The sequence below is a fragment of the Henckelia pumila genome, chromosome 4, assembly GCF_033568475.1.
Source record: "Henckelia pumila isolate YLH828 chromosome 4, ASM3356847v2, whole genome shotgun sequence".
Lineage (NCBI taxonomy): Eukaryota > Viridiplantae > Streptophyta > Magnoliopsida > Lamiales > Gesneriaceae > Henckelia > Henckelia pumila.
The window spans coordinates 208017203-208028745 of record NC_133123.1 but is presented as its reverse complement, the minus strand read 5'-3'; the positions used below and the strand labels follow the sequence as shown (position 1 = coordinate 208028745).

The following is an 11543-nucleotide window of genomic DNA, read 5'->3' as shown; positions in this document are numbered from 1 at the left end:
ACAGTACTAGCATATAGAGTCTCCATGATGTTTCAAGTCGTAAGGACTAATGGTGTACAACCAAAACCGCGGACTTTATCCACTCGATAAGTGATAACCACTTGGAAAGTCCGGATAGGGTAGTTCGACTATTCATCCTATGAATATCCATTTGCATGCTTCGAACATCTCCATGTTCCCTACCAATGAAACGTGGTACTCCGCATCGCAAATGCTAGTCTCAAACTCGAGCGATCCTTATCCTTATTATCGGACGGCTCAATCGACTAGGAACGGTTTTAGAATATACAGTGACTATAAGATGTATTTCATGATAGACATCTCCATGTTCTACCACATCTTACATACACTATAGTATATTCAAGGTCTTTATCAAAACAACAATAGTATATCACAATATAACAATATGAAGTAATATAAAGTCATTGCCATAAAAGTGTAAATAATATTAAACAAAAGATTGTTTATACAAAGAGTCAACAAAGCCCATAGCCACACAGTTGGCTCACTGGGCACCCACTCTTACACCAGCGTGCTTGGGTGAAAAATCAAGAGAAAAACAGAACCTTGCATGCTCGAGATAAGAAAAATAATCTTCTGCATGGATTTTAAAAGGTAAAGAAGAGAAGGGAGGACTCCAGAAGTCTTAAAAAAGGAAAAACAAGGCAAAGAAAAAAAAAAGACACACCGTTGGAAAGTACAAGAAAGCAGAAGGAGTGGCGACCGAAGAACACGAGGAGGCAAGCAAAGGAGGCTCGAGATTTCGTACCGTTTCCTCACTTCTTTTTTTCTTTTACTAGTTTACTATTATTGTTTTTGGAAACAAATTTTTTAGGCTGAATTTTCTGATGATTTTTACCAGCTAAACGTTATTTTTGTTGGAATTTAGGGGGTCCTACCCCCATGACACGCATGTGCAATTGAGTTTTGGACCATTTATTTCTTCTATTCTATGAACACTTGATTTTTCATTGTGTTTATTTCATATGTTGAAGCGTAGCTAACTTATTCATAAATATATATTTTGTGAATGATATCGAGAGATGAATTCATAATTAGATCGAGTGACTTAATCCGTGGATTTACAATACATATAGAAATATGGTGTTGAGTACACGTTGATAGCTATAGTTTAATAGGTCGAAAGTTATAAGATTTCAAGGAGCACAATGCGATCAATAGTGATAAATAATCAAAGATGTTTGGTTATTTCATTAATTGAATAAGGTTGACATAACTCGAGAGAGAGTGTTGATAATTGAGGGAATCTTGTCAAAATGGGAGTAGAACTTGAATTTGAAATTTAAATTGTCCAAATCAATTACGAGGTAGGTGAACCGACATTTCAACATATTTCTTCATTATACAAATTTTCAAAATTTATTTAAGCGCTAATTTTTGAGTGATTTAACCTTGGCGGAGTGTATTAATTTTCTTTAATATATATAAGAATTTCTCAAAAACGTTGGCTAGAGAATTTATATAAGTAAATTATTGTGTGATACAGTCTCTGAGGATGATACTCGTACTCTAGTACATAATGCTATTAATTGACTTTTGCACTTGCGATTTATTCGAGCTTAATTGACACATATTTGTATTGATTTTCTGCGATAGTATTTGCTCGATCAATAAGCTTGATTGTAATATTTTTTAGTGTAATCGAGAAAACTCTTGTATTGTAACTGTATATCACCTTATTGATCAATAAAATAAGGTTGTGTTTTTTTTTCTTGTGGAGTAGGTGTGGATTATCAGCTGAAAAACGTAAATACTGGTGTTATACTTGGTTTGATTATCTTATTGATTTGCATGCTTTGTGAAGTGTTAATGAGATTGGATTTTGGGTTGATGCTTATTGTATTTTCTTATTCTTGATTGTGTTTACTGGTTGGTCGAATACTTGGATAGCATTGTGTAATCTTCAATATCATATATATTAATGCCAACAGAAAATGTCGAGTCTAAATTTTATTTTGATCATTTTGCATGTGTACGATGTTGAAGTGAATAAGTGATGTTTGGATATATAGGTACGAAAAATTGTAATTTTGGTCACACATGTTATTTATTTATTTAATTTATTTTAATTTTTTATGTTGTCAAATTTAGTTTAGTCCACTATATATAGACACACACACAAACACACAATACGAATACCCTTCACGCCTTTGTTCAGGGCTTTCGTGGGAACCAACTTAGTGTCGCGCTACGTCCACTCTTATTTTTAATATTTTTTTAAAATTTAAATTAAGTCCTAAAATTTCTCAATCTTTTTCTAATACTGTCATTGTCGGATCCTGATCGGCCGACCGCCACATCGACGTCGCCGCCCCAAGACGACTTTTCTGTTCAATGCTCCGGGAAATTGGACCTCGTTTGGTCTGGCCTACGCGAAGCAACCCTCGATTTCACCATATTCCGGCACCCTTATGTCAATTCAACCCGAAATTCCCCTAGTCATTGGGTCGCTCCTATTTCAACTCTAGCGCTGGCTGGACAACCACGGAAATGGATTGGCCATGACGGTGAGACAAATAGGATAAATTTTTTGTCAAGTGAGGAGGGTTATTTCGAGATGATCTCCTTTAGGAAAATTTAATACCCCATGGGTGGTGTGGAGTGTTATGATTGATCTAATTATGTGGGTCCCACATAAATCATGTGGGACCCACAAGACATATACAAGTAGACAACGTATATGAAGAAATGTAGCTATTATCCGTCATAAGGTTATTATTATTATATGGTTACAAAAAAATCTGAATTTTTGAAAAATATGTTTTTTCTATTATTTGTTCCTCTTGATGTAATTTTTAATCTTAAAATTTAACTTTTCTCATTATCAAAAATATTATATCTCTACATTCAAAAAAAAATATTATATCTCTAGATTATATTTAAATGCATCAGATAATATTTTAAATACACTCCTAATAATATTAACACAAATATAATTTCATAATATTTATTATAAAAATTTTACATAATTTCAATATTTTGTTTTAAATTTAATCTTTCGAAACAAAATCATTCCACAACCAATTTATTTCTGTAATTGGGTTCATTTGTAAATTGGGCTTACTATTTCAACCCAGTTCAATTTGTTCTTTAGAGCCCATTTTCAAGCGTCTGATTAGAAATTACATTTATCGACTGAGTGATTCAATTGTCAGTTGAGCTGAATCCACCGAGGATCTCAAAATGTTTCTCCGACGGGTGGCGCGGCCGTTGATGATGGCGGCGAGAGTGAAGGAGACTACGGGAATCGTAGGCCTTGACGTCGTCCCTAATGCTAGAGAAGTGCTGATCGGACTTTACTCCAAAACCCTAAACGAGATCAAGGCGGTGCCGGAGGACGAGGGCTACCGGAAATCCGTGGAGAGTTTCACTCGCCACCGCCTCAAGGTCTGTCAGGAGGAGGCGGATTGGGAATCCATCGAGAAAAAGCTCGGATGTGGCCAGGTCGAGGAGCTGATCGAAGAAGCTCAGGATGAGCTCAAGCTCATCGGTCACATGATTGGTGTGTGCTATTTTTTTATTTATATAATTTTATTTTGAAGCATTTGGCAAGATTTTTTTTTTTCTTTTGTGCTTTTTTCTGTCTGTTTTTAAACCATCGAGTGAAATATTAATGCTATATGTATGCGGCTTTGAGTGCTTAGTTTATAATTAGTCGGGGAAATTTCTGATAGTAGCTTTGAATAAATTTTTTTTTATAAAAAAAATCATGTCCAGGAAACCATTTTTTCAATATTTGAGAAACATTGAATAAATTAACTAGCTTTGACTATGATCTTGCCTTATGAACCTGCTTATTCTTGGGAGTTTTCTTTTTATTTCTAGTTTGGTGTTTTCTCATTATATGGTTTCTTATACTTGTGAACTCCTAGTATATTGTGATTCATATTCAGTTAACACATCTTGATCCGAAAGTGTTTATTTGTTATTCTTATTAGTCTTTGGCCAAATTTCCAAATGTGACAAATCAGGCTCAAGGATTTAGTTATCTAAACAAACCCGAGATAGTTTTTAGTCCACTTGATCTCTGGTGCAAAGAGGCCAATGAAAGCTCCAGTTAGGAGATGCGAGACCATGATTAATACTCATATTGATAGACAAAGAGGGAGACAAAAAAAAAAACTTGGATAATAACGATTAAGCATGATATCCATTATCTAAATACAGATGAAGATATAACAGGAAATGGAATACAAAGCCGTAGTTGGATCCATATATCTGACTCCACTTAGTGGGATAAAAGATTTTGTGTTGTTGATTTCTGGCAAGGATATTCAAAAACCAAACCAAATTGTGAAACCAAACCAAACCGCATGCTTTAGATTTGTTTTTAGTTTGTCATGGTTTGGATTAGTTTTAAAATCAACCAACCCGAAAAGATTGGTTTGGTGCAAGTTTTAGATAAAAATAAACCGAACCAATCCAAACCAGATCTATTATATTAATATGAAAAAACATGTTATAAATTTTGGTGAGTGAGTATGATTTTTTTTAATATAGAGGTATTTTATTTGATTAGTATTATGTCATAATATTTTTGAGTTTTGTGAATACTCCACTTACATTGAGAATTTATTGTTGCAGATTCAAACCTAAATAAAAGTAATCATAAGTTCATAACCCTAAAAATTTAGTTATTTTTATAACTTGCAAAAATCTTAAATCTACATAATTATTTGAATTTATGGTACTGGACTTATTATCATTCTAATCCACGATATTTGATCACTTTGCTTCTACCTAGTGTCAATCGCTGCATTTTCCAAATAACAAAGACTCATACACGAATTCACTGTGAAACTCAAAATTGATCATCCAAACCAGACCAAACCAAACCGAATTTCTTGGTTTGGTTTGGTTATTAAAATATTCATGGTTTGGTTTGGTTTGAAATTTTATGAAACTGATGGTATATGGTTTGGTTCGAATTTTCATCCAAAGTTGAACCAACCCCTAGTTTAACTCCCCTAATCTCTGGTGCTTGATTCTCGGAATTTGATAATGAAATGTTGTTTTTATTTGTGTTTCCTCGCACAGTTGCCTAAGGTTTGGCATCGAGAAAGGGCTTTTCTTTAACATGGATGACTATATGGCTAGTACAGTTCATAAATCTTCGAAGTATTTATCTGGACTTAATGTCATTGTTGACTCAAACATGATATTTCATGTTTTGCATAGTCTCTATCTTGTAGTTTGTGATGAAATGCCTTTTAAGAATTCTGGCATTGTAAAAACTTACTGTTTTTATGTTGTAACCCATTCAGGCTCCATGGAAGAATTATAATATTTTATATTACCTTCTAAACTGTCACGCGACCAACTGAACTCGCTGCTTTTCAAGTTTGGATTACACGAATTTCTTATTCCGATTGCAGAATGGAACCCATGGGGTATTCCCGATGACTATGAATGTGAAGTTATTGAGAATGATGCTCCAGTGCCGAAGCATATTCCCTTGCATCGACCCGGTCCTCTCCCAGAAGAGTTTTATAAGACGTTGGAAGCTGTTGACACTGGCACCTTAAATCAAGCTATTTCGAGCTCAAAGAAAGAGGATCCTGCGATCGCGTAATTTACCTCGGTGTCTTTTCATGGACTGGCGACCACCCTCGCCGGTTGCAATCTGAATTGTCCGATGCAGTGTGATTATTGTGTTCTCTTGTTTACATACCTGGAACATCCATTTCCTTGAATCAATCAGAATTTAATCAGGTTGACCAAAGCTCCTGTTCTAGCTAATAATTTTGATTTATGCTTTTCATAAACTCATTTAGTTTATCAAAACAAATATCCTGATGGAAATAAAACAACTTATATTGGAATGTCACTGGCCTTGTGCGCCAAACTGAAACTGTATTAATTTGGTCGAGTTTAAGCCTTACGTTGTTTGAGTTTACATTGTATTTTCAATATGTAAATTCCCTTTAACATCACTCTTGTTTATTCGAGTCGAGTAAGAGGTATGTCTCTCAAAATTAACCGATAAGATAGTTTTGCAAAAGTTTGTGTTTACCAATAAGTATTAATTAAACCGAAATCCAGTAGGTTTTTTTTTCCTGTCCGGCACGTCATGTGGTCAATTTCTTCTAGGACCATAATTATATGCCTCTAAAGCCAAAATTCCATCTACTCGAGCAGGGCTGGATTCAAGAATTTGATCAAGAGGTGATGGGAGGGGTTTAGGGGGAATGGTCGATGGTGGATTTGCGACGAATTTAGAATCCACCACTGTGTTATATACCAGAGCGAGGCACCCAGTTTTATCATATACTCTTTGCAGAAGAGCGTAGGACTCTAATTACGAAGAATTTAGCTTTAGTCCTTTGTTTGTCATTTCTTCTCCAAGCAGCACATTCCCATGCAATGAAATAGGATTCATGGCCACAGTTCTCATCTTTAATCATAGTCGTGTGAGCGACTGATTTGTAAGGTTTTATTTGTGATATCTTATTCGATTAATCTAGTATTTGGGAGAGATTTAGAAAGCATTTATCGGCTTTTTCTTAATAAAATTTTACAAAATTTCAAAATTTTGTTAAGAAAAAACTGAGAAGTGCTTCTTAGAAGCTTTCTCAAACATTACTTTAAGTCTCGAGGTAATTACTGTATGCATGACACTACATAAGCATCAAGAATAATATCCCCTTGCATATTCATTGATTCCTAATCTAGACAGGCTTGGACAATGTACTCATGAATATTCCTTGTCCCGTTTTTGAATTGCGACATACCGTAGGCTCGAAGAATGCTAAAGAGGGAAACAGAATTGAATATCATCTCGTGAAATGCTGGAAAATTAATACTCGTTAACATGCCATGAGCATCCAATTCCAAGCTTGAGATCAAGGTGGTCCGAGAAATGAGATTTGGTACTTGGTAGAGTTATCCTTTTAAACACTTGAGTTCCGTTTGGACATATATTTATAAAATGTTTTTATAAAAATATTTTTTAAAAACTTTTTATAAAATATTTTAAAAGTTGTTTTAAAAATAAATGTGTGTTTAAACAATTATTCTATAAAAATATTTTAACAGTTTAAAAGTAATGTTGTTCATCTTTGTTTTTCATAGTTTCATTATCAAAACACATTCTTTAAAAACTATACTTGGAGAACACTTTTTCAAAAATATTTTATAAAAACCTTATCCAAAAACATTCTTTAAGATTTTTTTCAAGACTAAAAACTTTTTTAAAGTACATGTCAAAACGAAACCTAGTGTTTCACCTGGACAAATAATCAATGATTTTTTAATAGCACGCACACAACTTTCAGAAATAATCAATCATAGAAAAATGGTCTAGAGGTATAGATTTCACCTGGTTTCAACAACAATCAATCCTAATTAATTTAGTTTCATGAATTCCAGTCAATTAATAGACAAGAACACTTAAGTTTATTATTTCCCTCTCCCGAGCAACAAATAATTTTTTTCAACTACAATTCAATTCCAATATCCCTATTAAGAATCTACTTGCAGTGATCTATCACAAAACAATATTATTTTTAAAAGCTCTGTTAAAATTATATACTCTCCCGAGCTATATAAATAAATAACAGTGTATTTTCTATTGGTCCTATTCAAAATCTCCTCTCCCGAGTGTCATATTTCAAATAAATATAACAAAAAAATTATTGATCATATAATTGAAAAGACAATCAATTCTATAAAAAATAATTAATCTATAAGAAACTTAATTCAATAAAATCAAAAATTCATGAAAGCGTCTACACCAGGTTCCATCCAACCTCTAGACTCTAAAAAATTAGTTTATAATAAAATTCTGAATAAAACAAATCATGTTCAAAAATCCAAACATATTCAGAATTAAATAAATAAAATATAAAGAAAAAAAATCCGTCGATGTGATGCCGTGTCCGAACTCTCGATCTCCGTCTTCGTTCTTCAAGTAAAGCTCCAGAATTCCTCAGAAATTTCACGATCAAATCTCAAATCTTTCTCTGATGTGTAAGTATGCGTGTGTGGCGGCTCTCCCTTCTATCTCTGACTTCAATTTCCTTTTATACATGGCAATTAAAAGCCCAAGAAAATATAAAAGTTTTCTTCCCGATAATTTTAAAACGCTGAAATCTCCACCGGGCGCGGGCGCTCCAAAACTCCAATCTCCAATCTCCACAAAAGCAGCGCGTTAGCTCTAGAATTCTTCTCTTTAGCGCTAAGGTAAGCGCTAACAACAAACCCAACTAAGAAGTCCATTAACTTTTTCTCTTTTCTTTTACTGTTTCTTCTTTTCTCCCATTTTATTCTTTTCTCTTCTAAATTCTTATTTTCTTCTTCTTTTCCATAAAATCTCCATAATTCCCTACAAAGACAAAAAACAACAAAACTCCGCATAAATCTGCTCGAAACAAACATTTAACAATTAAAATCATAATTAATTTAAGTGTATAAAATACACTTATCAAATACCCCCAAACTTAGACTTTTGTTAGTCCCGAGCAAAACTATCAAAAAAATATCTTCCAAAAACTTCATATCACCAAAAACCAACAAGAAATATTATGGAGCGATGGCTTCAGAAATAATTTTAAATATTCAAATCTAATCTCATCCAACCTACTAACACTTGAAAATTTTAATCATAACCAAATAACCGCATAAACTTACAATCTCCGCAACTCACGTTTCAAAACACTCTTATCCAAGTTCAATTCACACATTCATATATCATGAGGACTTTTCAAGGTAGCATATGATCAAAATTAGGATATTAATAAAAAACACTCACAATCGGTTAAATGCAAAGAATAATAGTGTGTGCGTATTTCGATCAAAATTCATAATCATTAAAAGTATCAATCAACAATCCATAGGCTAAATTCTCGCAACTCTTCTCCACTAGTATATTGGGCAACTGAGACTCGGTCAATAAGACTTAATCATCTTATAATGCAAGGCTTGGCTCATGGCTACAAATGAAGGATTAAGAATTCAAAATAAGGAGTAATTTATTCTCAAACTCTAATTTCAACTTCTTTTCATTCACACTTTCACTTTTATTTTTTACTTCATTGATTTTTTAGTTTTTTTCTTTTTTTCCTTCATTCATTATTTTTCTTTTTCAATCCTCTTTTCATCTCTTTTTAACTACCACCTTCTTGATTTTATTTCTTTTCAAATCTTCCACCACACCATTCCATATTCACAAATAAAAACTAGGAGCATATAACATTTTAGCATTCAAATTATTCCCTTAAAGGTAGGAATTAGTGTTTAGGCTATTCATAGGTAGTCAATGTAGGACCTTGAAATAATGACGAATGAGGGTTTATCACACGTTTACATTCATGACATTCGATTTTCAATAAGGCTCAAACAAGGTACTAGGGATAACAAGCATTAATGGGATAACTTGAAAGGCTCAAAAGATTTCAAAAAAATTGCCTAAATCATTTCTAATCATAGTTATGCCCGTATTTCGCCTCGAAGAGTGTCCGAACTAGTTCTAGACAAGTCTCAATCCACAATTAAATCATACAAATTTTAATCAGTGCAGAATAAATAATCATCAGCAGTAAACGATAATTTTCACAACAAATTTAGATTTTTGTACCACATGTATTCATATACGTGTAAGCTCAAATGAGCAACTAAGGATAAATAAATTATTCAATAAAATTCAGGCCCAAAATTTCAAAGAATGCCTCAATCATCTCTATGTTTGTATGTTTCAAAAATCAGATTCAAGTATTAATCACAGAGTATATAGGAAATTCTTTATCTAATTGGTTCCATTTTCATCAAAATATTTGTCAGATAGGTAGACAGTCATGGATTTCAGTTATAGCACAAAAACTTTTTTTCATCAGCCATGCATCCAATTATTTTTCGACTTCTTTTAAACTCTACTCACTTAAACAACAACTAAACTCAACAAAAATTTCATCTCTGAAGCACATAATAAAACTCAACTACTCAACTAAATCAACAACGATTCACCCCCCCCCCCAAACTTAGTATAATCATTGTCCCTAATGATTAAAAAAATAAAAAAAACAAGGAACGCGTACCTTCGATACCGAGCATCAGGACTCGGTATCATCATCCTCATCTCCATGGAAACGAACTCGCAGCGGCAACACCTTTATTTATTGGAATGGCCAAGTGAATAGGAGATGGATTTGTTTCAGAAGCAGGATCAGGCAATGCATGGGATGATGGTAATGCGCACTTGTTCATGTTATAACACCATTGGATAGCTGGTTAGTGCATGAGCTTGTGCAGGGAAGATGTGCAGTATCTCGGATTGTGGCAGATGGGAGCTCAAACGCGCATGATTTTGCTGGCGCATGTGTTAAGCTATTGGGGAGGACTGGGAATGCGCGTTTGCGCAATGGGATGTGCTAATGGGGAATGGGGAGCGCGATTGCGCTTGTTTCTGCGCAAATGGATATCTGGTTGGCGCATGGTTGAGTGCTGAAGAGGAGCGCGATTGCGCTTGGAGTAGCGCATATGGGGATCTCGTTTGCGCAAGAGTTGCGCGGTTGAGACACGCATAGTTTGCGTTGTTGAGGAGTGTTGTTTGCGCTTAGATTGCGCAGAAAGTCTGCACGATTGCGCGCGTAGCTGCGCGGTTGGACTGACATCAATACGTAGAGGAAGTGCGGGCGCGGGATGGGTGACGAGCGGGGGCGCATAAACTTCTGATTTGAAATAACAATCTTGAGCGGCCGCCTCTAAGCTTGCGCGAGCGCACATGGAACTTTGACAAGAGTTCTCAATTCCTGAAAATAATCACGAATTTATAAAATTAAGCCACAAAAATACCCAAAAAAAAAACATTCAAAAATAATAAAAAAACTAATTAACTAAAAATAATAATAAATAAAGAAAAAAATCAACAAAAATAAATAAGAAATAAAATAAACTAAAACGAAAATAAAAATTTTGGGTTGCCTCCCAAAAAACGCTTGGTTTATAGTCGTCAGCCCGAATTTTACCGCGATTAAGTCTTTCCCTTCTCTTTCATTCGCCAAATAAATTTCACGAACCGCCGTTTAAATTTTTCTTTCTTTTTCTTTGTGGCCTTCTTCGTTGGTAAATTTGGCGTGTTCTTCTTTGATTCAACCTCAATATCGGCTCTTTGACAGCTCTCCAACTTCACAACCGATTCAATTAAGCATAATGCTTGAATGGGTGGATTAGGTGTCTTCCTGAATAAGTTAAAAATCATCCGTTCGCACTCCACACCCATCGACAATTCACCCTTTTTCACTTCAATTTCGGCATCTGCCGTAGCCAAAAATGGTCTCCCAAAAATCAGTGGAGCACCATGATCCGCTTCTATGTCCAAGATCACAAAATCCGTTGGGAAGATGAATTTATCCACCTTGACTAGCACATCTTTGACAATACCCAATGGATATGTGATGCTCCTATCCGCTAACTGCAATGAAATCATGGTCGATTTCATCTCTCCCAACTCCAAGGCCCTTTAAATAGATAATGGCATTAGATTAATACTGGCCCCTAAATCACATAGTGCAGTAGTAAAATGAGAA

General features: G+C 34.4%; 1 protein-coding gene across 1 annotated transcript; it reads left to right on the top strand.

Annotated features, from left to right (window-relative positions):
- Positions 1–3159: 3159 nt before the first annotated feature.
- LOC140865411 (probable NADH dehydrogenase [ubiquinone] 1 alpha subcomplex subunit 5, mitochondrial) lies at positions 3160–5917 on the top strand. The gene is made up of 2 exons (XM_073270050.1): positions 3160–3523; positions 5397–5917. The coding sequence occupies exons 1-2, from the start codon at positions 3205–3207 to the stop codon at positions 5591–5593; spliced, it is 516 nt and encodes a 171-aa protein (XP_073126151.1). The 5' UTR covers positions 3160–3204; the 3' UTR covers positions 5594–5917.
- The last annotated feature ends 5626 nt before the right edge of the window (positions 5918–11543 follow it).